The sequence below is a fragment of the Malaclemys terrapin genome, chromosome 4 (assembly GCF_027887155.1).
Source record: "Malaclemys terrapin pileata isolate rMalTer1 chromosome 4, rMalTer1.hap1, whole genome shotgun sequence".
Lineage (NCBI taxonomy): Eukaryota > Metazoa > Chordata > Testudines > Emydidae > Malaclemys > Malaclemys terrapin.
This window is the reverse complement of record NC_071508.1, coordinates 29,930,381-29,957,216: the sequence shown is the minus strand read 5'-3', so window position 1 is coordinate 29,957,216 and position 26,836 is coordinate 29,930,381. Positions and strand designations below refer to the sequence as shown.

General features: G+C 45.5%; 2 protein-coding genes across 4 annotated transcripts in view; one reads left to right on the top strand and one right to left on the bottom strand.

Annotated features, from left to right (window-relative positions):
* LMOD1 (leiomodin 1) overlaps positions 1-1,091 on the bottom strand; it is a 45,350-nt gene extending 44,259 nt beyond the window's left edge. For both annotated transcript variants that reach the window (XM_054028662.1, XM_054028661.1), the window contains exon 1: positions 705-1,091. In XM_054028662.1, coding sequence (XP_053884637.1) covers positions 705-965 — 261 coding nt within the window. In that variant the 5' untranslated portion in view covers positions 966-1,091. The remainder of the gene's footprint in view (positions 1-704) is intronic.
* An 11,458-nt stretch (positions 1,092-12,549) lies between these two features.
* The window catches only part of TIMM17A (translocase of inner mitochondrial membrane 17A), a 28,365-nt gene continuing 14,078 nt past the window's right edge, over positions 12,550-26,836 (top strand). The window contains exons 1-3 of one of the 2 annotated variants that reach the window (XM_054027155.1): positions 12,550-12,681; positions 20,853-20,952; positions 24,155-24,218. In XM_054027155.1, the coding sequence (XP_053883130.1) occupies positions 12,656-12,681; positions 20,853-20,952; positions 24,155-24,218 (190 nt within the window). In that variant the 5' untranslated portion in view covers positions 12,550-12,655. The remainder of the gene's footprint in view (positions 12,682-20,852; positions 20,953-24,154; positions 24,219-26,836) is intronic. The other variant, XM_054027154.1, reaches the window with a different exon arrangement.

The following is a 26,836-nucleotide window of genomic DNA, read 5'->3' as shown; positions in this document are numbered from 1 at the left end:
CAAACTCCGCTTTGCCTCCAGCATTTATAATGGTGTTAAATATATAAAAAAGTGGTTTTAATTTATAAGGGGGGTCACACTCAGAGGCTTGCTATGTGAAAGGGGTCACCAGTACAAAAGTTTGAGAACCACTGGCTTAGTGCACTGCAACACCTACTTCTGACACTGATTTTCAGAGGGACAGCAAACCCATCTCCCATCTTTTCTGCTATTCCAAGAAATCTTTCAAATATTGGTATATGATGAACTGAAAAGACCGGGGTAGTGGAACTCTCCAAAACCCAAGAGAACAAATGTGGAGAAACACAACTGTGGATTGTTTTAATGCACTGAAATCTTGAGGTATGTTCTGTTGGGAAAAGCTGCCTCCCATAAAAGTCTTGCCAAAGGATGTTAACCTTACATTAATGAGTAGAATACCAGAGTCAAACAGAAATAAATTTCCAGGCAGTAGCAAGGGCTTCTGAATAATGTTGGGATTTCAAGAATTTCCCTGACCCCTTCCCAATGCATCTGCCCATCCCCTGAATAGAAAGGGATGCCATTTAGATTTCTCAGAACCCAGCCATGGAGCATGCCTGCTCACTTCCCTACATGCCAATTGTTCCTAAATGTTAGTTTCCATTCTGTCCCCTAAGCTAGCCTGATGGAGTTCTCGCCAAATGTCCCTGTTTACAACTCAAATACTGGTAGATGTGACTTACGTCCACTGACAGTTCCCGCTGAATAAGTTTCTTCGTCTCCTTTTCACAGTAGTTGAGCATTGCTTCTCGGTTGTATAAGCCAGTTGAGTGCTTGTCAGTTTGGTTTCTCTGCCTGAGTCCCACAGGGATACTTCCATCCGGATCAGCCACATCCAACTCCTTTTCTAGCTCTTCCATCTCCTCTGGAGACAAAGTAGACAATAAGCTATCAATATCTGGATCTTCACTGACTTGCCTTCTGTATTTTGCTACCCTGGACATCTTAGCAGTTTGTAGGTGAAGCACAGCTGTGATGATATGCAAAGCCACAGAGTGGAGGAAAATTAGTTAAATAATAGAAGACCAGAAGTTGCTTCCCCCTCTCCCCACCATTCAGGTGCTGAAGTGTTAAATCTAAGCAGTTCTAACTTACTGCAACCCAGGATAAATTGGTTATAAAGGGAGGACCTGGGTTGGTACAATAGCTGGCCAATTACATTTAACAGCTGTACAGCCTGGTTCAGAAAAACCAATCAGGAAAAGCAGGAGGCGGGCTTTCTGTCTATCAGAGGAGTTTGAAACCTGAGGACATTCCAGGGAATCTGGAAGAGCTGCATGACCAAATTTAGTACTGAACATTTAGCCTTTTAAAGGCAATGGGACAACACATTGAGAAAATATGCAAAAACGCACAAGCTGCTAGGCTGGGGCTTTGAAATTAGGGAGGAAAGAACCAGAGCTGCAGATCTTTAGGATGTGTCCATATGCAACTTCAAGATCTGACCATTAAAGCTACTTCTAACACACAGTTTGCTTCCCCATCACAGGGGTGAAATGTGTAGCTGGAACTCACATTCTGTCAATTCCCAGCTTTCTGCTGAATTTGACAATAGTATGCGGGGAGACCATTATATGCCTGCACAGCATTTAAGAAAGTTTTCATTTTCACAAAATGTTCCCTGTATATATTTACAGTTCCCTGAAATCACTTACAATCTCCCGTCCTTTTAAAGCAAATCTACATTCTTTCATTTGGAAGCGCATACAATTCCTGCATTCCAAAAAAATCCATGAGTACATTGGATATTTCTGGCCATATTTTTTTTTAAATTGCAGATAACTATTGCCTGATTGGTAAGTGTATTGGGTGAGTGTAGCGGGGTGGTCACCCTGCTCTGGCCCTGAAGGGGTTAAAGCAGCCCTGGAGAGGGCTGCAGCTGGGAAAAGGTAGGCTGATGGGAGAAAGCAGCCACAGCTGTGGCCAGCATAATCAGGGCCCGCCCAGCTGGCCCTGATAAGAGGGCTGTGGGCCAGAAGCTAACACACACTCTCTCTTTAGCTTCTTGAGAGAGAGACAGACAGACCGACCTGGCTGCCTGGGAGCTGAGAAGGGTACCTGAGGTGGAGCAGTGCTGGGGAAGGGCAGAGGGAGCTGGGGAGCTCCAGCCAGGAAAAAGCCCAGGCTGCAGGCCTTGCTAAAGGGTCCAAATAGGTACTGAGCCTCCAGAGATAGGCAAAGGCAGTAGGTCCTAATCCCCTTGCCAATGATGAGTGGCTTACAGACTGTAGTCTGCCCCAGGGAGAGGGGGCTAGATGATGACTGGCAGTAGCCACTGAGGCAAGGTGGGTTTAGAGGGTAGGGGTTCCCCTGGGAGGGGAAACCCAGAGCAAGGGGGTACTGTGATGGGCAGAACCCCTGGGCAAAGGGCACCGGGGTCTGGAAGGGACACAGGGGCAGCAGCAGGTGAGACACTGGCCTACGGAGGGCACTCTGGGCTGGAAAGAGCTAATTCCTGTGTTGCCCAGCAGGAGGCACTGTGCTGTGAGTCTCACCCTGCCACAGTGAGCAAGAGCAGGTGTCAAAAAAAGCAAGAGAAACCCACACTGTTTTGAAAGAAGTGAGAAGCTGAGGAGGACGAAGTGGGAAAATGAGTATCTTCCTCTGGAAATGGTACCTGACCAGATCTGCAGCAAGCATACCTGGATGGCTATAAGTTCAGGGAGCTGGCAAAGGTTTGTAATTGACAGTTTTATCTTCACATCATCTTGGCTCTTAATCATATTTTTCTTTTATGGAGGTATTAGCATAGCTCTAAATGGCTTAACTTCCCTATAGTATGTCACTGTGAGTACTTAGTGTATTAAAATATTTGTTCTCAAGTTAACTGCAATTCTGACCCCTTTGTGGCCCCCTTGATGACGCCCCCCCCCACTTAGGTCTCAGGTCTCTAGCTGTCCCCTTTCTCAGAGCAGAGACCCACAACTCTCTTCCTCTAGACCTGCAATCCATCATGATGCTCTCAGCAGTTCAGCAGGACCTGTAGCCCAGTTCTCTCCGGGGCAGTGACAGGGTTAATCAGTGACCAGCCAGACATCAGAAAGCAAAGTACTATTTATTCAGAACAAAACCATTATAGAGAACATCTCTTAAAACAATAAACAGCTTATACACAGCCCAGAGTACCTGGTGCCAGCAAAATATTTCATGTTTGCTCAAGGGCAGGAGTTCTCAACAGTTTGTACTGGTGACCCCTTTCACATAGCAAGCCTCTGAGTGCAACCCCCCTTTAAAACACTTTTTAATGTATTTAACACCATTATAAATGCTGGAGGCAGAGCGGGGTTTGGGGTGGAGGCTGACAGCTTGTGAAACCCCATGTAATAACCTTGTGACCCCCTGAGGGGTCCTGACCCTGTTTGAGAGCCCCTGCTCAAAGGCCTCTCTCCCAGTCTGATGTTCATTTTTTGATCAAGGGGGAGTGGTGACCATTCTCCCAGATCAAGGCTGCCTCTTTATACAGTTTGCTGTTCTTTATTTGCCAGACCTCTTGAACCAGAGCAAACCAGTCTACACAATTTCTCTGGGGTGAAACTTCCAGACTTGTTACCATTTGAGGAGGCATTGGAGTGTGTTGAGCACTTAAAATACCTAGGTAGGATAACTATAATGAACACCAAACATCACTTAGAGATCTGACACAGAATGGGACTTGTGACTGCTGTTCTAGCATTCAATCACATTGGAGAAGCAAAGGTATTACCAGGAAGCGTAAAATTAAATTGCTGCTGTCTCTTGTCTTCAGCATTTTGCTATATGCATGTGAGACATTACGGAAACAGGACATTAAGAGGTTCTCTGCCCTCAAATGGAAATTCCACAGGCGACTGCTGCATGTTAGTAGTAGTTAGCACACGACTAACAAGGAGGTAATTGCCCAAATTCACAGCATAACTGGAGTGATACCTGATCTCATCAAGATGATCCTAGATACGTAGAACCATGGGACTAGAAAGGACCGCAAGGGTCAACTAGTATCAGCCCCTGCCAAGATGCAGGATTTGTTGGGTACGATGAAGAAAACTTGAGCTTGTGGGGCACTTGGATCAGATGAGCGGAGGGAGATGTTGCAGGGACTGGTGCCAATTTTCAGGGGAATGGCAACTGGGATTCAACAATGTGGCTGATTGGCCAGGATGTGGTACCGCGCGCTTCTCAAAGCTGTGTGCAAAATATGGAGGAAGGTTGCTGGCCTCTGACTCCTGTGTATTTTGTTTACTGTACATTGGGATGTGGTGCGTGGCACTAGTAGAGAATGTATGTATTTAACACTCCCCTCTGTGATTTTAGTTCCTCCAGGAGATCGTTTAGCTCCCATTGTATTCCTGGTTCAATCACTAGCCAGTCCACAAAGATACATGTAACATTTATAAATTTAATAAAATAGTCTGAATATTCTGTGCTTCGTAAAAAGCACTGCATCTGTCGCATAAAGGACTTTGTAAACTACATAACCCTAAATATCATACACAAATCAATGTATGTGCATGAAAACATAGGCTAGATACTTAGGAGATACACCAAACACATTCAGAGTATTTTACATACAGGCCTGTTTTCTAGCTGCCCTTTCTTGGGACAGTATCAGATAGGGGTTGGGAAAGTATGACATTCCCCAGGGTGCAACCTGAACTGCTGAGCTGGTAGGTCCCCTTAACTCTCCAGCCCAGGGTGCCTTTTGCAATGCTTTGCTAGTGAACAGCAAACCTCTCCAGGCTCTGATCACTCGCAGCATGCAAAGTCACTCCCAGCTCAGTACATGAATACTATGCCCAGTCATCCATGAATAGCGACAGGGTGATGCTCACGTTCCCCTCAGTCCAAGCCTTGCCTCCCAGAAATATGAGTTTTGTACCATTCAGTAGCTCACTGGACTGTACAAACTCATAAATCAGTCCATCATTCCAACAAAGAGTAATGAATGTGCACCAGCCTTTTTGTCTCACGGGGAGGCTTCCCAAACCCTTCAAACAAACACACTGGTTTAGATAAAACAGTAAAGCAAGTTTATTAACTAGAGAAAGATAGATTTTAAGTGATTTACAGGTGATAATGTGTACAGGTCAGAAGTGGTTACAAAAGAAACAAAAAGATAAAACCACAATCTAATTTCTAAACTTTACTCAGGCTAATAGTTCTAAAAGCAAAATAGGTCGTCTCACCATTAGCTGCAATGTATTTCACAGGATGCTTCTTTTTTCCAGCCTAGGACCACTCCCCTTAGTTCAGTGTTCTTCGGGTATTCCTTGATGTCCTGGGAGGCGGAGTGGGGAGGTAGCCAGAGGCCTTTTCCCCCCTTCTTATATTCTGACCCTTTGTATTGAAAAAGTCTTTGCTGGATAATGGGGTCAGCAGTTCCACTGCATACAAGCTGTCCTTCAGGTGAATTGCAAATACTTTGTTTATACCTTCCACCCCTGCTGGTGGATGTCCAAGTAGGTAATGGCTCTTTAGCACCTTGCTGGTGTACAAGTCTGTCTTTGTCTTTGAGAAAATAGTCTGAGGGTGTTAGCCAGAATTACATCCTATTTCAGTAACCAGGGCCGGCTCCAGGCACCAGACCTCCAAGCATGTGCTTGGGGCGGCACCTGGAGGGGGGGCGGCGCTCACCCGGGGAGAGCGGGGCCGCGGCTGGGCTCGCCGCCCTCCTCCTGGCGCTCCGGCCGGTTGGGGAGAGTGGGGCCGCAGCCGGGCTTGGCACCCTCCCCTGCCGCACTCCCCGCCACGGGGCCGGGGGCGGCGGGAGGCTTTTTTGCCTGGGGCGGCAAAAAAGCCAGAGCTGGCCCTGTCAGTAACAATCATATAGCAAGGTCTCATAGCTCCCTATACAATGTTGATGCACACTGTGACGGTGCCCCCCATAAGGCTTTATGGAATGTGCTTATGAATGTATATATGACATAACTAGAATATGTTTTATGCTACATATGCCATGTAACATATCTCTGTAAAGGCTATGATCTACTGAATCTGTTAATCCTATTTGTATGCATGTATCATTTTTGTACTTGAAGTTAGGAATATTGGCTGTATACTTGCTTGATTTTTAACTAGTCTAGTAGAGCATTTGGTCAGCTTCTTGAGAAAAGTGCAAATTAAGTGCCCAATCAAAAAACACATAAGCTAACAATGAATTTGACTATGCCAATCCACATCTGAGCTTTAACAGGAATGTGGCTTGGCTGATAAAAACTGAGTCATGCATGGACATGTGGCTTGCCCATGTGACTCCAAAACTCCATCTTGGTGCTGGACTTTGCATAGGAGAGAGGAGGGGGATCTCCACCCACAAGAGAGAGAGTCTATTTAAACCCCTGGGAGACCCTTCCATTTTGTCTTCAGCTGGCTAAAGAGAGAGCCTCTCCACCTCCAAGGATACCTGAAAGAAACTGGAACAAAGGACAGTAACTACAGGGGCTGTGAGTGATTGCTGGACCCAGACTAGAAGGAGACTAGTCTGTAAAAGGAAGCTTACTGGAATTGGTGAGGTTTATCTGTATTCAGTTTTCTTAGACATAAACTTGCATGTTTTATTTTATTTTACTTGGTAATTCACTTTGTTCTGTCTGTTATTACTTGGAACCACTTGCATCCTATTTTCTGTATTTAATAAAACCCAGAGTATGTATTAATACGGCGGGGGGAAGCAAACAGCTGTGCATATCTCTCTATCAGTGTTAGAGAGGGCAAACAATTTATGAGTTTACCCTGTATAAGCTTTATACAGGGTAAAATGGATTTATTTGGGGTTTGGACCCCATTGGGAACTGGGTGTCTGAGTGTTAAAGACAGGAATACTTCTGTTAGTAGCTTTCAGTTAAGTCTGCAGCTTTGGGACACGTGGTTCGGACCCTGGGTCTGTGTTGGAGCAGACGGGCATGTCTGGCTCAACAAGACAAGGTGCTGGAGTCCTAAGCTGCCAGGGCAGGAAAGCAGGGGCAGAAGTAGTCTTGGCACATCAGTTGGCAGTTCCCAAGGGGGTTTCTGTGATCCAACCCGTCACCCACACATTTAAACAGGATAATGATGTTCAGTAGATTGAGTTTTCAAATGACACCTCACAAGGCATACTTTGTACAAAACATATCATAACCATATAAAAGTGATGAAAATGAGGTACAGGGAGTCATATGGGGTACAGGGTGTCACAGAAAGTGTGTGCAGGGATCTCTTTCCCACCTTGCATTCCTAAACAGGGGGCAACTCCAATCATACACTTCATGTGAAATCCTGGCCCTTTAAAGTCAATGGGAGTTTTGCCACTGACTTCAATAGAGCCAGTTTTCAGAGTAGCAGCCGTGTTAGTCTGTATCCGCAAAAAGAACAGGAGTACTTGTGGCACCTTAGAGACTAACAAATTTATTAGAGCATAAGCTTTCGTGGACTACAGCCCACTTCTTCGGATGCAATAGCGCCAGGATTTTGCCCCTGGAGCACAATATGCAGGGCAGCCAGAGTGCCACTAGCAATGTAAAACACCACAAAGGATGCATGTCCTGGGATAGCAGAAGCGGGACTCTGGCCTCAACCTCTTCCACATCATCTGGCAGTCTGATGCTAGCACTTGGGGAAGGCATGCTGCATCCTTTTAAATTGTGCAGCAGTTGTCACTCTGTGTGCACCTCTTAGGGCCCCTGGAGACATTCACTCGGACGCTCTTCACCACATGCAGAATGGCTCTAGAAACTGGTATTGGTGTGGTGCTCCTCTGCATTCCTAAAATTCGTCAGAGGTTGAGAGTCACAATCTGTCCCACCTTTTATTACAGATCAGTAGGCCAGAAAGAAAGCAAAGGCCAAGTTGAAGGGCAGTATCTTCTGGGTATCATAATGATTAGTATTATGTTTGGTGTTATTTAACATTTTAACTAATGATTTAGAAGAAGAAAAATAGCACATTAATGAAATTCTCGGTTCGTACTAGAATGGCAGGCACTGTGAACATCAGGAAAGGACTAATGTAGAGGAGCCTAGGCATACATGTACAGGGGAAGTTTAGGAGAAGTGTAAGGATTTGCCCATTTATGGATACTATGAATTTCACCAAGAGAATTCAGTTCAGAGACAGCATCGAGTTGTCAGAGATGAAGACTCAGGATGGGTATGATACCATATGGAAAATAAATTTCCTTCAAGGAAGCTCACATGCCGCAACATATGTTAAGTGAGGTTCTATCAGTCTGTGTATTTATACTGCCTCAAGCAGCTCCAGTGCCCGTGGAGGACGGGATCCCAGACTCCTGACTCCCTCATTCGCCTGCCTGCCTGTCAATCAGGCTGACCTGAAGCATTGGCCCCTCTCCATTGTTCCTGGGGACTGTCAATCTCAGGGTCCTGATTTCCAATCGACCCTTCCCCTTCCTTTTAGAAACTGGGAGCTAGCAACCAAAAAACCCCCACTGAGTTTTACTAAGGGGACAACAGCCCCCTTACACTTTCATGGCCATTCCTTTGACTTTAGCAAAGCTTTTGATACAGTCTCCCATAGTATTCTTGCCAACAAGTTAAAGAAGTATGGGCTGGATGAATGGACTATAAGGTGGATAGAAAGCTGGCTAGATCGTTGTGCTCAATGGGTAGTGATCAATGGCTCCATGTCTAGTTGGCAGCGGAGTGCCCCAAGGGTTGGTCCTGGGGCTGGTTTTGTTCAATATCTTCATTAATGATCTGGAAGATGGCGTGGACTGCACCCTCAGCAAGTTTGCAGATGACACTAAACTGGGAGGAGTGGTAGATACGCTGGAGGATAGGGATAGCATACAGAGGGACCTAGACAAATTAGAGGATTGGGCCAAAAGAAATCTGATGAGGTTCAACAAGGACAAGTGCAGAGTCCTGCACTCAGGACAGAAGAATCCCATGCACTGCTACAAACTAGGGACCGAGTGGCGAGGCAGCAGTTCTGCAGAAAAGGACCTAGGGGTTACAGTGGTCGAGAAACTGTATATGAGTCCACAGGGTGCCCTTGTTGCCAAGAAGGCTAGCGGCATTTGGGGCTGTATAAGTAGGGGCATTGCCAGCAGATCGAGGGACGTGATCATTCCCCTCTATTCGACATTGGTGAGGCCTCATCTGGATTACTGTGTCCAGTTTTGGGCCCCACACTACAAGAAGGATGTGGAAAAATTGGAAAGAGTCCAGCGGAGGGCAACAAAAATTATTAGGAGGCTGGAGCACATGACTTATGAGGAGAGGCTGAGGGAACTGGGATTGTTTAGTCTGCAAAAGAGAAGAATGAGGGGGGATTTGATAGCTGCTTTCAACTACCTGAAAGGGGGTTCCAAAGAGGATGGATCTAGACTGTTCTCAGTGGTACCAGATGACAGAACAAGGAATAATGGTCTCAAGTTGCATTGGAGGAAAAACTTTTTCACTAGGAGGGTGGTGAAGCACTGGAATGGGTTAACTAGGGAGATGGTGGAATCTCCTTCCTTAGAGATTTTTAAGGTCAGGCTTGACGAAGCCCTGGTTGGGATGATTTAGTTGGGGATTGGTCCTGCTTTGAGCAGGGGGTTGGACTAGATGACCTCCTGAGGTCCCTTCCAACCTTGATATTCTATGATTCTATGGCTGTAGTCACTGCAGCTATGGCACTTGGGCAGTGACAGCCAAAAACCTGTGATGTTGGAAGCCATCCTGAGAACTCTCCCTGGAGGCTGAGGTTTATGGATTTGCTTGTTCCCTTAGCATTTAATTTGCCCCAGTCAGTCCACCATTAATTAGAGAAAAGGGTAACAGCTGTCTGAGAACGCGAATCCCATTGTTACCTTGAAAAAAGAAGAACAGGAGTACTCCTGTTCTTCTTTTTGCGGATACAGACTAACACGGCTGCTACTCTGAAACCTGTCATTGTTACCATGGCATTCCCATAGCTCCCAAGTGACTGGCATTGGGTGGATCAGCTCATTATATACCCACAAGTATTAATACAAGAAATGAACTCTATGTTGGAAAGATGTTTCACATTTTAACAGGAGTAGAGACTACACAGCCAGGCTGCAGCTTTGAACTGAACATGGTTCTGCCTTTCCCCTCTTTTTTCCCCCAGGGTCCTGCCTAAATGTAATCCACAGCACCACCTTCTGGAAGCCTTCATTATTGCAGCACAACAATACATTTGAAATAAAGCTACACTTCTACCCCGATATAACGCGAACCAATGTAACACGAATTTGGATATAACGCGGTGTAGCAGTGCTCCGGGGGGGTGGAGAGGGAGCTGTGCACTCTGGCAGATCAAAGCAAGTTCGATATAACACGGTTTCACCTATAACGCGGTAAGATTTTTTGGCTCCCGAGGACAGCGTTATATCGAGGTAGAGATGTACTATCCTCTTCTCAATGAAGACAAATATGAACTTGCTGCATTCAGTGATAAGAATAAATCGTTACGTTTACAAGACTGTCTTTTAACACCTCTGTAAACAGCAAAATAAAGAAGAAAAAGAGGGTTTTTCCCCCATTGTCTCAGTCAATGATTTCCTTGAGCAGTTGATTGCTTTGCTTGCACTGAAAACTCAGTCCTCAGGGGCATCTATTACCTCAGTGGTTTTCAACTTGTGTTCTGCAGATCCCTGGAGGTCTACAGACTATGTCTAAGGGGTCCGCAAAAGATTGTCATTACCACAGAAGGTTTTCACCCTTTAGTCTGCGACTCCCTGGGGATCCACAAACTAGGTCTAAGATTTCCAAAGGGGTCTGTACCTCCATGTGAAATTTTTTAGGGGTGCACAAATGAAAAAAGGTTGAAAACCACTGAGTTATCTGATCCCCAGGCACTCAAAGCACATTGATTAGTGCTGCTTCAGTGCTAGGCCAGAATCACTCTCTGTTGCCCCAAATACAATAGGAGGAATGACTGAGTAGTCCTTGGCTGCTTAGTTAGGGGAAGCTGCTGGGATAAGGGGTGGGAACCACAAAAGTACTTAGGTGCCTAAGGCCTTGGCTACACTGGCAATTCACAGCGCTGCACTTGCTGCGCTCAGGGGTGTGAAAAAACACCCCCCGAGCGCAGCGAGTGCAGTGCTGTAAAGCGCCAGTGTAATCAGTGCCTGCAGTGCTGCACGCTCGCTCGCAGCGCTGCAAGCTATTCCCCTCGGAGAGGTGGAGTACTTGCAGCGCTGCGAGGGAGGTCTCACAGCGCTGGCGGTGCGACTACACTCCCAGTTTTGGCTCCTCTGTGATCCACGTAACTCTTGCCAAACTCAGTCATCTTCTATGTTTTTCACAAAAGTCCATTAGCTCCCTATGTTTCTGCCTCTAGGGGAGGAATCACAGCCACCTCCTGCTCTGTGAATCAGTTGGCAGGGAACCGCAGGTAATCCACCACTCTGGGCTCACAGTGTGTGTGGGGGAGGGGCACCATGGGTAATCCACCACTCTGGGCTCACAGTGTGTGGGGGGGAGGGGCACCACGGGTAATCCACCACTCTGGGCTCACAGTGTGTGGGGGGGAGGGGCACCACGGGTAATCCACCACTCTGGGCTCACAGTGTGTGGGGGGGAGGGGCACCACGGGTAATCCACCACTCTGGGCTCACAGTGTGTGGGGGGGAGGGGCACCACGGGTAATCCACCACTCTGGGCTCACAGTGTGTGGGGGGGAGGGGCACCACGGGTAATCCACCACTCTGGGCTCACAGTGTGTGTGGGGGAGGGGCACCACGGGTAATCCACCACTCTGGGCTCACAGTGTGTGGGGGGGAGGGGCACCACGGGTAATCCACCACTCTGGGCTCACAGTGTGTGTGGGGGAGGGGCACCATGGGTAATCCACCACTCTGGGCTCACAGTGTGTGTGGGGGAGGGGCACCATGGGTAATCCACCACTCTGGGCTCACAGTGTGTGGGGGGGAGGGGCACCATGGGTAATCCACCACTCTGGGCTCACAGTGTGTGGGGGGGAGGGGCACCATGGGTAATCCACCACTCTGGGCTCACAGTGTGTGGGGGGGAGGGGCACCATGGGTAATCCACCACTCTGGGCTCACAGTGTGTGGGGGGGAGGGGCACCATGGGTAATCCACCACTCTGGGCTCACAGTGTGTGGGGGGGAGGGGCACCATGGGTAATCCACCACTCTGGGCTCACAGTGTGTGGGGGGGAGGGGCACCATGGGTAATCCACCACTCTGGGCTCACAGTGTGTGGGGGGGAGGGGCACCATGGGTAATCCACCACTCTGGGCTCACAGTGTGTGGGGGGGAGGGGCACCATGGGTAATCCACCACTCTGGGCTCACAGTGTGTGGGGGGGAGGGGCACCATGGGTAATCCACCACTCTGGGCTCACAGTGTGTGGGGGGGAGGGGCACTACAGACAACACACACACTACCCTGGGGTTACACGGAGTATGTGGGGGCAGCACGGGCAACACCCCACCTGGGCCGATCACCGCGGCTGCCCCCTACAGGCTCCGGCAGCCGCAGCAGGGATCAGATGGTTTGGGGTCAAAGGACGAATACCGCCCACTCCGAATGACAGCGCGCCCGGCCCGCCTTCATGAACCCCATTGGCCAGCATGTCACGGCCGGAGCCAACCGCATTGCCTCAGGGTCACGAGCGAACGTGGAACGTGGCATAGGTCAGTCACGTGACTCATTCGGTTGCCGGCTCGGACTTTGCAGCTGACCCAAGATGGAGGAGTACGCGCGCGAGCCTTGGTGAGCGGTTCTTGGCGGGCTCCTTGCCTGCCGCACGGGCGGCCGCTGTCCCGCCCCTCTGATCTGGGGGTTGTGCCGGTTCGTGGGGCGCTGGGCAGCGCGATGCCGGGCCCGTGGGGCGCTCCCCCAACCGGGGGCTACGTTCGCCGGCCCGTGCCCGGGGCCCGCGCCGTCCGGGAGTGGGCCTGCCGAGCAGCCACCGCGCCGAGTGAGGAGGAGGCACAGGGAAGGCGTGTGGCAGTGCTCGGAGAGCAGAGCGGGTGGTAGCCAGCTGTGCCCGCGCGGGACGGGCTGGGGCTCCTCGTGCCCACAGGCCGGGAGGGCAGCCTGGAGAATAACTGGGGAAATGTTACAACTATGATGCCCTTATAAAAATTAATGGGGCTAATTACACAGCATGATTCCCGTGAGTCAGGTCCGGAGACAGCTGTGGGGTGCTTCGGGGTGATCCACATGACGTTCTGAGAAGCAAGCTGGAGAAATGGTGGTTCACTGAAACCACCGTTAAGCGGATACATAGTTGGTTAAGCAATTGCCAACAAAGTGTCACTATTAATAGAATGATGTCGGATTGGAAGGGGGGGTGTCTCAAGTGAGGTTCAATGGGGATCTGTTTTGGGTTTGGTGCTGGTACCATTTTTATAATGACTTGGCAGTAGGAATCCAGAGCATACTGATCAGGTTTGCAGATGACACAAAGGTTGCTAATACTTTGGAGGACAGAGCTAAAATTCAGAGGGATTGATAAATTGGAGAACTGGGCTATAGACCAGTGGTTCTCAGCCTTTCCAGACTACTGTACTCCTTTCAGGAGTCTGATTTGTCTTGCATACTGCCAAATTTCACTTCACTTAAAAAATATTTGCTTACAAAATCAAACATAAAAATACAGAAGTGTCACAGTGATTTGTTAGTGAATTTGTTAGTCTCTAAGGTGCCACAAGTACTCCTGTTCTTTTTGCGGATACAGACTAACACGGCTGCTACTTTGAAACAGTGATGCTGGGCACTATTACTGAAAAATTGTTTACTTTCTCATTTTTACCATATCATTAGAAAATAAATCGATTGGAATATAAATATTGTGCTTACATTTCGGTGTGATGCTTGAGCTTGTTTTTTTCACTTGTAAGCCTTGTTTGAAGTCCGAGTCCCACCACATGGGGCCCACTGTAGCATGGGTCCCTGAGCAATTGTCCTGCTTGCTGCCCCTGCACTTGCAACCTGTCCTGTGATTCCCCTGGGGACTGCAGCCCCTATATTGAGAAACAGTGATGTAGATGAGTTGAGAACCCTCTGAGTACCCCCAGGGGTACACATACCCCTGGTTGAGAACCACTGCTATAGCCAACCAAATGAAATTTTACAAAAACAAATGTAAGGTGCTACACTTAAGGAAAAAAAAACAAATGCATGAATACTGGAAAACTGTCTTGGCAGCAGCACTGATCACTACCTCAATGTGAGTCAGCAATGGGATGCTGTTGCAAAAAAAGCAAATGCAAATTTAGATTGCTTTAACAGAGGCATAGCATGCAAATCACAGGAGATGATAGTACTGCTCTACTTGGTGCTGGTTAGGCTTCAGCTGGAGGACTGTATCCAATTTTGCTCACAAATGAATAGAAAGGATGTAGGAAAAACTGGATATGTGCATTCGGTGCAAGGAGTTCTTGGCCCTCAGAGACCGTGTACTGGCTTTGGAGACCAAAGTGGCTGAGCTGGAGGAGCTAAGGGAGACAGAGAGGTACATAGATAAGACTTTCCAGAACACTGTGGAACGGTCCCACCCCTGGTCTGACAGCCTCTGTGCTGTTGAGGAGGATGACAGTCTCAGGGAAGGAGAACATCCAAGTGGAGGAGAGGGAAATGATCCTGTAGTTGGGGCCCTCCTTCCAGATGATGTCATGGTATCCTCTTGCACTGAGGATACCTCTCTGGGGGAGGGAACTCCAGTTATTAGAAAGAGATGGGTAATAGGGGGATTTGATCATTAGAAACATAGGTGGGTTTGTGATGACTGGGAGAACCGCATGGTGACTTGCCTGTCTGGTGTGAAGATTGCGGACCTCTTGAGACATCTAGATAGACTTATGTGTGGTGCTGGGGAGGAGCCGGTGGTCATACATGTAGGTACTAATGACATAGGGAAGGAGAGGAGAGAAGTCCTGGAGATTGAAGTTCAGGACCTCCATGGTAGTATTCTCTGAAATGCTTCCAGTTCCAGGCGCAAGGCCAGGTAGACAGCAGAACTACAGGGTCTCAATGCGTGTATGAGATGATGGTGTAGGGAGGAGGAGTTTAGATTTATTAGGAACTGGGGCATCTTTTTGGAAAGGGGGAGCCTATACAGGAAGGATGGGCTCCACCTAAACCAAAATGGAACCAGATTGCTTGCTCTTAAAATTAAAAAGATCATAGAGCAGTTTTTAAATTAGGGGCTGGGGGAAAGCCCAGAGGAGCACGTGGTTCAGACAAAGAAAATCTCCATTAATAGCTTTGCCCCAAAGGGATGTCTATGTCCTAGTAATGAGAGGATGGAGTGTGATAAAATGCAGGTAGGATCTGATGAGAAACAGTTAAATGAAAGAGTCCCATTCAATTACATTATGTAATGGCAGACAGCTGAAAAGTGACAATTTTTTTAAGTGCTTGTAGACAAATGCTAGAAGTCTAAATAATACGAGGCACTCTAGTTCACCCATCTTATTAAGTGAGGATATTGATATAATAGGCATTGCAGAAACTTGCTGGAATGAGGATAATCAATGGGACACAGTAATACCGGGGTACAAAATATTTTGGAAGGGCAGAACAGGTTGTGCTGGTGGGGGAGTAACACTATTTGTGAAAGAAAGCGTGGAATCAAATGAAGTAAAAATCTTAAATGAACCAAACTGTACCATAGAATCTCTATGGATAGCAATTCCATGCTCGAATAATAAGAATATAGCAGTAGGGATATACTACTGACCGCCTGATCAGGATGATGATAGTGACTGTGAAATGCTCAGGGAGATTAGAGAGGCTAGAACAATAAAAAAAAAAACCTCAATAATAACTAATAATAATAATGGAGGATTTCAACTATCCCCAAATTGACTGGATACATGTCACCTCAGGATGGGATGCAGAGAAAGTTTCTTGACATCTTAAAGGACTGCTTCTTGGAGCAGCTAGTCTTGGAACCCACAAGAGGAGAGGTAATTCTTGATTTAGTCCTGAGTGGAGTACAGGATCTGGTGCAAAATGTGAATACAGCTGGACCGCTTGGTAATAGTGACTATAATATAATTAAATTTAACATCCCTGTGGTGGGAAAACACCACAGCAGTCCAACACTAGCATTTAAATTCAGAAAGGGGGACTATACAAAAATGAGGAAGTTAGTTAAACAGAAATTAAAAGGTACCGCACCAAAAGTGAAATTTCTGCAAGCTGCATGGAAACGTTTTAAAGACATCATAATAGACGCTCCACTTAAACGCATATCCCAAATTTAAAAACATAGTAAGAGAATCAAAAAAGTGCCACCGGGGCTAACGAACAAATTAAAAGAAGCAGTGAGAGGCAAAAAGGCCTCCTTTTAAAAAGTGGAAGCTAAATCCTAGTGAGGAAAATAGAAAGGAGCATAGCCTGTCAAGTGAAGTGTAAAAATATAATTAGGAAGGCCAAAAAAGAATTTGAAGAACAGCTAGCCAAAGACTCAAAAAGTAATAGCAAAAAAAAAATTTAAGTACAGGACGCCTGCTAAACAACTGGTGGGGCCACTGGAGGATCAAGATGCTAAAGGAGCACTCAAGGACAATAAGGCTATTGCAGAGAAACTAATTTAATTCTTTGTATCGGTCTTCATGGCTGAGGATGTAAGGGAGATTCCTAAACCTGAGCACTTCTTGTTAGGTGACACATCTGAAGAACTGTCCCAAATTGAGGTGTCATTAGAGGAGGTATTGGAACAAACTGATTAACAATAAGAAGTCACCAGGACCAGATGGTATTCATCCAAGAGTTCTGAAGGAACTCAAATGTTAAATTGCAGAACTAGTAACTGTGTTGGAACCTATCATTTAACTCCGCTTCAGTACCAGATGACTGGAGGATAGCTAATGTGATGTCAATTTTTAAAAAGGGCTCCAGAGGTGATCTTGGCAATTAAAGCCAGTAAGCCTGACCTCAGTACCGGGCAAACTGGTTGAAACTATAGTAAAGAACAGAATTGTCAGACACACAGATGAACATAATTTTTTGGGGAAGAGTCAACATGGTTTCTGTAAAGGGAAATCATGCCTCACCAATCTACTAGAATTCTTTGAGGGGGGTCAACAAGCATGTGGACAAGGGGGATCCAGTGGATATAGTTAGGGCCCTACCAAATTAATGGCCATGAAAAACACGTCATGGACCGTGAAATCTGGTCTTTTGTGTGCTTTTACCCTATACTATACAGATTTCACGGGAAACCAGTGTTTCTCAAATTGAGAGTCCTGACCCAAAAGGGAGTTGCACGTGGATCATAGTATTTCCACGCTTACTTCTGCGCTGCCTTCAGAGCTGGGTGGGCAGAAAGTGGCGGCTGTTGGCCAGGCGTCCAGCTCGGAAGGTGGTGCTCCGCCATCAGTAGTGCAGATGTAAGGGTGGCAATACCATACCATGCCATCCTTACTACTGTGCTGCTGCCTTCAGAGCTTGGCGGCCGAAGAGTGGCGGCTGCTGACTGAGGGCCAAGCTCTGCAGACAGCAGCACAGAAGTAAGGGTGGCAATACCATACCATGCCATCCTTACTCCTGCGCTGCTCCTGGCAGCAGCTCTGGCTTCAAAGCTGGGCTCCCAGCCAGCAGCCGCCACTCTCCAACTACCCAGCTCTCAAGGCAGTGCCGCCGCCAGCAACAATGCAGAAGTAAGGGTAGCAGTACCTACAAGAACCTTGTGACCACCCCACAACTCCTCTTTGAGTTAGGACCCCTACAATTGCAACACCATGAAATTTCAGATTTAAAGAGCTGAAATAATTAAATTCACTATTTTTAAAGTCCCATGACTGTGAAATTGGTAGGGGCCTAGATATAGTGTACTTAGATTTTCAGAAAGCCTTTGACAAAGGTCCCAAACCAAAGGCTCTTAAGCAAAGTAAGCTGTTATGGGATAAGAGGGAAGGTCCTATCATGGATTGGTAACTGGTTAAAAGATAGGAAACAAAGGGTAGGAATCATATGCATCCGAAGAAGTGGGCTGTAGTCCACGAAAGCTTATGCTCTAATAAATTTGTTAGTCTCTAAGGTGCCACAAGTACTCCTGTTCTTCTTAAAGGGTAGGAAGAAATGGTCAGTTTTCAATGTGGAAAGAGGTAAATAGTGGTGTCCCACAGTGGGCTGTATTGGGACCAGTACTATTCAGCATACTCATAAATGACCTGGAAAAAGGGGTAAACAGTGAGGTGACAAAATTTGCAGATGATACAAAATTACTCAAGATAGTTAAGTCCAAAGCAGACTGCGAAGAGCTGCAAAGGGATCTCACAGAATTGGATGGCTGGACAACAAAATGGCAGATGAAATTCAGTGTTGATAAATGCAAAGAAATGCACATTGGAAAACATAACCCCAATTATACATGCAAAATGATGGGGTCTAAATTAGCTGTTGCCACTCAAGAAAGAGATCTTGGAATCATTGTGGATAGTTCTCTGAAAACATCCACTCAGTGTGCAGCGGCAGTCAAAAAAGTGAACAGAATGTTGGGGATCATTAAGAAAGGGATAGATAATAAGACTGAAAATATGATATTGCCTCTATATAAATCCATGGTACGCCCACATCTTGAATACTGTGTGAAGATGTGGTCGCCCCATCTAAAAAAAGATATATTGGAATTAGAAAAGATTCAGAAAAGGGCAACAAAAATGATTAGGGGTATGGAACAGCATCTGTATGAGGAGAGATTAAAAAGACTGGGACTGTTCAGCTTGGAAAAGAGACAACTATGGGGGGGAATATGATAGAAGTCTATAAAATCATGACTGGTGTGGAGAAAGTAAATAAGGAAGTGTTATTTACCCCTTCGCATAACACAAGAACCAGGAGGTGACCTGATGAAATTAATAGGCAACAGATTTAAAACAAACAAAAGGAAGTATTTATTTACACAGTGCACATTCAACCTGTGGAACTCCTAGCCAGAGAATGTTGTGAAGGCCAAGACGATAACAGGGTTTAAAAAAGAACTAGATAAATTCATGGAGGATATGTCCATCAATGGCTATTAGCCAGGATGTGCAGGGATGGTGTCCCTAGCCTCTGTTTGCCAGAAGCTGAGAATGGACGGCAGGGGATGGATCACGTGGTGGTTGCCTGTTCTGTTCATTCCCTCTGGGGCGCCTGGCGTTAGCACCGTCAGAAGATGGGATGCTGGGCTGGATGGACCTTTGTATGGCCATTCTTATCGTTATGAAAGGATCCAGAGGCGAGCAACAAAGATTATCAAAGGGATGGAATGCAAGGGGCCCTCCTTAATTAAATTGGCTCGTTAGCACTGCCCCCCCCCCACACACACTTGGTAAGGCAACTCCCATCTTTTCCATGTGCTGTGTATTTATACCTGCCTACTGTATTTTCCACTCCATGCATCTGAAGAAGTGGGTTTTAGCCCACGAAAGCTTATGCCCAAATAAATTTGTTAACCTCTAAAGTGCCACAAGGACTCCTTGTTGTTTTTGCTGATACCGACTAACATGGCTACCACTCTGAAACCTGTGTGGTATTGTGGAGGTGTAGAGGAGGTTCAGAGAAGGACAGCGAGAATGACTAGGAGCCTTGAAAAACTCATAAGTGAGATTGAAAAGATTGTTCTTGCTCTTTTTACTTTTAGAAAGGATATGATGGAAATATATAAAATGGTCTACAGACAGTAGATTTGGGAGCTTCTGTTTTCTCTGGCTCATAACAGAAGAACAAAGTGACATTCAATGAAACTGAAAGGTGGCAAATTTACACTGGATGTCACTGCTATAGGAAGTCCTTGAATCTAAAAAATCAGAAGTATTCAAAGAGAGGGATTGGATGTGTATATGGATTATGAGACTATATAGAATTGTTATAATTAATAGCTTTGAAGGGTTAGTAAATCTCATCTTGTAGGTCTTAAGCCATTCTCTAACTGTTAGAGATCAGGATGAGACATAATATGGGAGCAGATTCTCACATTTTCCTGATGCAGGGTTCTTACACCTTCCTCTAAAGTTTCTGGTGCTGGCTACTGCTAGAGACAGGATACTGGACTAGATAGATCTTGAGCCTGACCCAGTCTGGTAATTCCTAAATGTCTATTGTAGTGTTCTTCAAGGAAGCATGGTGCATAAGAGAAGAATTTAAATCCGTTTCACCGGGGAGGGTGGGAGAGTTCCATTATAAGGGAGCAAAGGGGAGGGGAAATTTGGCTAGGTGCATGATTGGAGAAAGAGGTTAAATCTTTCTTTGAATTAGAAGATGTTCACCACCATAGGGAGGCAGGTTGTCAAGCTATAGATAAATCGTTGGTTTGTTTTGGTACGATTTCTTGGCCACTAAGTACAGTAGAATCTCATTTATCCAAGCCTCCATTTTCCAGCTCTCCGTATTAACGGAACCAGGCGGCGGGGGCTCAGACTGTCAGCCCTGGGCAGGGTGGGTGGCCCAACTCTCTTGCTGCACAAGAACTAGGGGGTTGTATTTTCAGTTAAGTAGATAAGAAAGGGAAGTAAGTTTTTAATGCTTTTCCAAGAGGGGTCAGCTAGTTTAAAAGTAACTCTGCATCTTTAAATAACAGATAGAAAGCTCTTTGACCATTCTCCTGATTATCTGAGTTTTTCATTATCCAATCTTGCCCCGGTCCCAATTAGATTGGGTAAACGGGGGTCTGCTGTATGTAAATGTGTTGTTGGTCTTGCTGGGAGGTCAGTAAACTAGATGGGACAGATATTGCAGTTGGCAGTATTGTTTCACTCTCATTTTCAAATAACATGGCATTAACTTTGTATGTGAATTGCCAGAAAATCTTAGAGCTTTGTAAGTATTTTGGGAGAGCATGGGTACACAAAGTTAATGTATAATTGAGAAATTATGGTAGTTTTCATGTTCTTTAGCATGGATTTCAGTACTTTAATTTTTTTCTTCCTCCCCCCCCTCCCCCTTAGCCCCTGGCGGATAGTGGATGACTGTGGTGGTGCCTTCACAATGGGAGCCATAGGTGGTGGAATCTTCCAGGCTATCAAAGGGTTCAGAAATTCCCCAATGGTGAGTAAAATAATTTCTTGTAGATAAACTAACAATAGCTTTGCTTCCCTTTCCTTCCAACAGTAAACGTGTGGGAGTGACCTAAGGGGAGGAAATAGCTCAGTGGTTTGAGCATTGGCCTGCTAAACCCAGGATTTGAGAGTTCAATGCTTGAGGGGCCCATTTAGGGATTTGGGGATTTAGTTGGGGGATTGGTCCTGCTTTGAGCAGGGGGTGGGACTGGATGACCTCCTGAGGTCCCTTCCAACCCTGATATTCTATGATTCTATGAAGTACTTGTCCCCAGTCATCGTATTGAGAGGCAGGGCAGAACAGGTTGCAGGCCAGGAGAATAAACCTGGTCAATCGCCCACAATCCACATGGATTCCAGGTCCATCTGTTTAGAAGTCTTGTGCCTCTACACCAGGTCACTGCCTTCTGTATGTTCCCTGTAGCTTATTCAGCTGGTGGCAGCCCCAGGGAAACCTCTTTAAGAGACCTCTTCCTACAGGGGTGCCTAGAAAATCACTGGGATTCACAAAGCCTGGGTTAGTTGCATATGCTTTCTATACAATGAGTGGAGAGAGATAAGCACCTAAGAACGGGATTCACAAAAGCCCGTCCGCTAGGCCAGTGTTTCCCAAACAGTGCATCGTGGGAAGGTTCTAGATGGGTTGCCATGTCCAGGGCCGGATTAAGTTGTCACTGGGCCTTGGCCTAGGCAGACATACACTTCTCCTGGCCTGGGTTTGTGTGTGAGAAGAACAAGCCCACCCTGCACTCACCTTGCAGCAGTGGCTCCTGTCCCTTCCCAGGCATTGTGACCTGGGGTCACAGTGCCACTTAGATTTGATCCAGCTGCCCTTCCTTCATCAGCCAAACTAAGTGGCGCTCTGTCACCCAGCACCAGGTCGCAATGCCGAGAGCAGGGAGCTGGACTGAACCCAGTGGAACAGGAGCTGTCGCTGTGGGGTGAGTGCAGGGCAGGCTTGCTCTCCTGGCCGAAAGCCGTCACCTCCACACTTGGCCAGGATTAGGATCAGTGGCGTAGCCAGGTTCTAAGAGCAGGGGGAGCGAACACATTAAAAAAAGGTGCCACCCCCTGCAAAGCAGCAAAGAAAAAAAAATGGGGGGGGAGGAAGAAAACCCCAAGTCTTGCCACCGAAGACTGAAGAACCCTCCATGCCAAATTACCCACTGCCGAATTGCCGCTGAAGACCCGGAGTGACTGAAGCACCTGCTGCAAATTGCCGCCGAAGACCCAGAGTTGGATTAGTCCTCAGCCAAGCGCAGCCGGAGCCGCAAGGTAGCAGGTGCCCCCCAGTGCCAGGGTGGAGGATGCGTATATGTAATGGTGGTTTGCAAAAAAAAAAAAAAAAAAAAAAGACACACAAGGTTTGGGACCACTGGGTTAGGGGACACACTTAAGAGGTGGCAGATCTCTGTTTAAACCCCTTCTCCTCATCTAGTGTTGGGGGGACTGCTGGTGCACATTGAGTGGATGTTTTCTGAGAATCATCATTTTATATGTATAGTTGGGATTATGTTTTCCAATGTGCATTACTTTGCATTTATCAACACTGAATTTCATCTGCCATTTTGTTGCCCAGTCACTCAGTAGCTCTTCTCAGTCTGCTTTGGACTTAACTATCTTGAGTAATTTTGTATCATCTGCAAATTTTGCCACCTCACTGATTGCCTCGTTTTCCAGATCATTTATGAATATGTTGAACAGCAATGGTGCCAGTACAGATCCCTCGAGGACACCACTATTTACCTCTCTCCATTCTGGAAAGGTTATTGATCTTAAAAGTTAAATTCCTCTCTGTTCCGTGTGGATGCGAAAGTGACACCATCTTTTTCTTTTAAAAAAAAAAACAAAAAAACTCTAGATTTTTATTTATTTATTTATTTATTTTTAAGAGTTTAACATAGTTAATTTTTTTAATTTGCTACACTTTTTGAGTTCTATTAAATTTGGGGATAAAACTGTATTTTCATGTTTTAAAAATATTTTTCTTTTCACTGTTGCTGTGTGAAAGACAAATGAGGAAGACTGATTATACGGGAGAAACAAAAATTCTGTAGGAGAAACAGTAAAACTGACTATAGAAAAATTGCTGTAAAAGTGTACAAAGTAAAACTGAAAAATGAAATATTTTCGCTAATCTCTTTCGTATAGCAATCTTGGGAGTTACTTGTAACAGTAGTAGATGATATATTTTTAGACAGAAGTGTAATAAGTGTCCCTTTAACATTTGCATGGCAGTCTCCCCTAAAAGTAGGTTTCCCTAGCATATGTGGATGAAATTTCCTCTGTTCACTTGTGTGCATTCTGTTGTGCAGCAATTATCTGTTGACATGCTTCCACTCTAAATTTCATTGGTTTTCTGCGTATATACTTTGTGAAGCAATTTAGGATCATTCAGAAGAAAAGGAACTACAGTAGAACGTCAGAGTTATGAACATCTTGGGAATGGAGGTTGTTCGTAACTCTGAAGTGGTTGCAACTCTGAACAAAACATTATGGTTGCTCTTTCAAAAGTTTACTACTGAACATTGACTTAATACAGCTTTGAAACTTTACTATTCAGAAGAAAAATACTGCTTTATTTTTTTTAGTAGTTTACATTTAATGCTGTATTTGCCTTTTTTGTCTTGTCTCTGCTGCTGCCTGATTGTGTACTTCCAGTTCCAAATGAGGGGTGTGGTTAAATGATCAGTTCATAACTCTGGTGTTTGGAACTCTGAGGTTCTACTGTATATAAATGTAAAATACTATCATGTAATGTTTACTTTTTATGTGGTAAAAACATTACTTAGTGTCTTGGTTTAAAAAAAAAAAAAAAAAAAAAAAGTAAAGGAAAAAGTAAATGGTCCAGCAATTAGACTTTACATCATCACAGAAAATTATATATAACTATTTGTGTAGTTTACAGGTGTTATAGTTGCATACTAAATATTAACTGAAAATAAAAATGTCAGAAAGCATTGATAAACTGATGAAGTGGAATTGTTTCTAATTCATATAGTTATGTATAATACAGTATGAAATGGCTGTGTTTTTTATAAATCCCGACAAAAACAGCTTTATAATGAAAGAACTTCCAGATGCTTAGTAATAACTATAACTGGGTCTGAAAGGGTGCAGTTTAATTAGCTGTAAAAATTAAATATGTTTAGTTTTGTTTTATTCTGATTGTCAGCTTTGGTTTATTTTAGGGTGTAAACCACCGGCTGCGGGGAAGTTTGACAGCTATTAAAACCAGAGCACCACAATTGGGAGGTAATTGCAGTCTGTACACTTAAGCCTGTATTCTTAAGCCTTTTTCCAGTTTTAAAAGCGAACTTCAAGGGAACTGAATAGCTCAGGGGATTTGGATGAGATTCAGAACCTCTAAGGACTAGATCCACAAAAGCACCTAACTGCCACTTGAGGCACTTAAGTCAAAATTTAGACCCTCAATACTTCCACTCAATTGCCATCTAACCCTTCAGGTGCCTACATTTCTGCTGGTAGTGTGCACATCTACCTGACACCTAGTTCACACCTAAGCCCCAGTGAGATTTCCAAATTAGGTGTTTGCCCACCTAGCTTGCCTGTGGGGCCCGATCCAGTAGGAGTGCTCAAAGGTCACCTTAGAGCATGCCTAGTGGATTGGGCCAGGGAGAAAGAGAGAGTGACTTTAGAGCCCAGTGATTAGGGAACTCCTCTGGGATATCAAGAGTGAGGTTGAAGTCCCTATTCCAATGAATATTTATTTTATACAAAGTTGACCAGCTTTAACAGGAACCAGAGAGAGAAACCTATCCCAGGATACCCCACAGCCCAGTGATTAGGGCACTCACTTGGGAAGTGAGAGACTGAACTTCAAGACCCGGCTCCTCTCTGGGAATTGTATGCACTGACCACAGAACTATAGGGAATGAGGCGATAGCTGCTGCCACCTCTTCTTCCTCCTTCTGCTTTTTGCTAAAAAGGACTGACCTAGCTTTGATGCCTAACTCTAGGAGCGGGTTCATGGCTGTGAATCTCTCCCTCTGGCCTGGAGTTAGGTGCCTAAGTCCCTTTAAAGGGTGGGGCTTATGCCACACCCTTCCTTGCCATTCATTAATGACTTGGAAATGGAGTGGAGAGGATGCTTATAAAATTTGTGTATGACACCAAGCTAGGAGAAGTTGCTAGCACTTTGGAGAACATGATCTGGTTTTAAGATTAAGTTAGATAAGTTTATGGAGGGAATGGTTTAATGGTAAAACATAGTAGCCAAGGAATACCAAGCAATGGTAGGTAAATAGTATAATGGCTAGCAGGGGTCAGGCTAGAGACTCTTGCCTACATGCTCGGGGTCTTACTGATCGCCATATTTGGGGTCGGGAAGGAATTTTCCTCCAGGGTAGATTGGCTGAGCCTCTGGAGGTTTTTTGCCTTCCTCCGCAGCATGGGGCAGGGATCACTAGCAGGAGGGTCTCTGCCAATTGAAGTCACTAAAACACAGGATTGGGGACTTCAACAGCAGAGTCCAGGGAAGGTGTAGGGACGGTTTTGTGGCCTGCAGCATGCAGGGGGTCAGACCAGATGATCATAATGGTCCCTTCTGACCTTAAAGTCTATGAATCTATGAATCTATTAGAGTTCAAAATTACCTTGACAAACTGGAGAACTCATCTGAAATCAACAAGGTGAAATTCAGTAAAAACAGGTACAAAGTACCACACTACAAAATGGGAAATAACTGATTAGGTGGTCATACTGCTGAAAAGCATCTGGGGGTTATAGTCTGTCATAAATTGAATATGAGTCAACAGTGAGATGCAGTTGTGAAGTTATCATTCTGGTATGTTGTTAACAGGAGTGTTGTATGTAAGACACAGCAGGTAATTGTCCTGCTCTATTTAGCACTGGTGAGGCGTCAGCTGGAATACTGTGTGCCAGTTCTGGCCGCCACATTTTACAAAAGATATGGATAAGTTGGAGAGAGTCCAGAAGAAAGCAACAAACATGATAAAAGATTTAGAAAACTGGACCTGTGAGGAAAGGTTTAAAAAAATTGGGTATGTTTAGACTTGAGAAAAGAAGACCAAGGAGGAACCTGGTAAGTCTTCACATATGTTAAGGGCTGTTATAAAGAAGACAGTGATCACTTCTCCATGGCCTCTGGAGGTAGGAAGAAGTAATGACCTTAATCTGCCGCAAGGGAGAATTAGGTTAAATATTAGGAAAAACTTTCTAACTACAAGGCTAGCTAAGCACTGGACCAGGCTTCCAAGTGAAGTTTTGAAGAACAGATTAGGCAAACCCCTGTCAGGGATGATCTAAGTGTACTTGGTCCTGCCTCAGTTTGGGAGGCTGGACTTAGATGACCTCTCAAGGTCCCTTCTAGCTTTACATTTCTCTGATTTCCTATGGGCTAGTTTAGGCAGTTCCCCACTCAGTTTGTTGGCTTTTGTAAATCCACTTTTTAGGTGCCTAACTCTCCACATGCATTGTATAGGGAGTCTGAGCACCTAAATTGGGGCTATGGATTCCACTAAGTGTCAGGCACCTAAAGTTAGGCACTGCAATGCTGAACCTGAGTCCCCTTTTTGGATCTACCCCTAACTGGTTATCTGACCTACAGTATGTTATTTTTGTAAAAGGAGTCAGAGGTCTCAGTGGACAGCTATCCAAAATCACAACATTATTATCCATAATTGGTCTCTTGGTGGCTGTTTCAAGGATTTAGTCAAAATGAAGTTTTAACAACCCTGTCACCCTTAAAGGTGATTTGGTAATAAGGTATACATGAAGTTATATTCCTTGTCTCGCTGTTGCTATTCTAACAGCAAGTTGTATGTTCTGGGTAATTTTACTTCAAGAAGGAATATTGACTAGATCTTGCAAGAGGAAAAAATTGAAGGAAG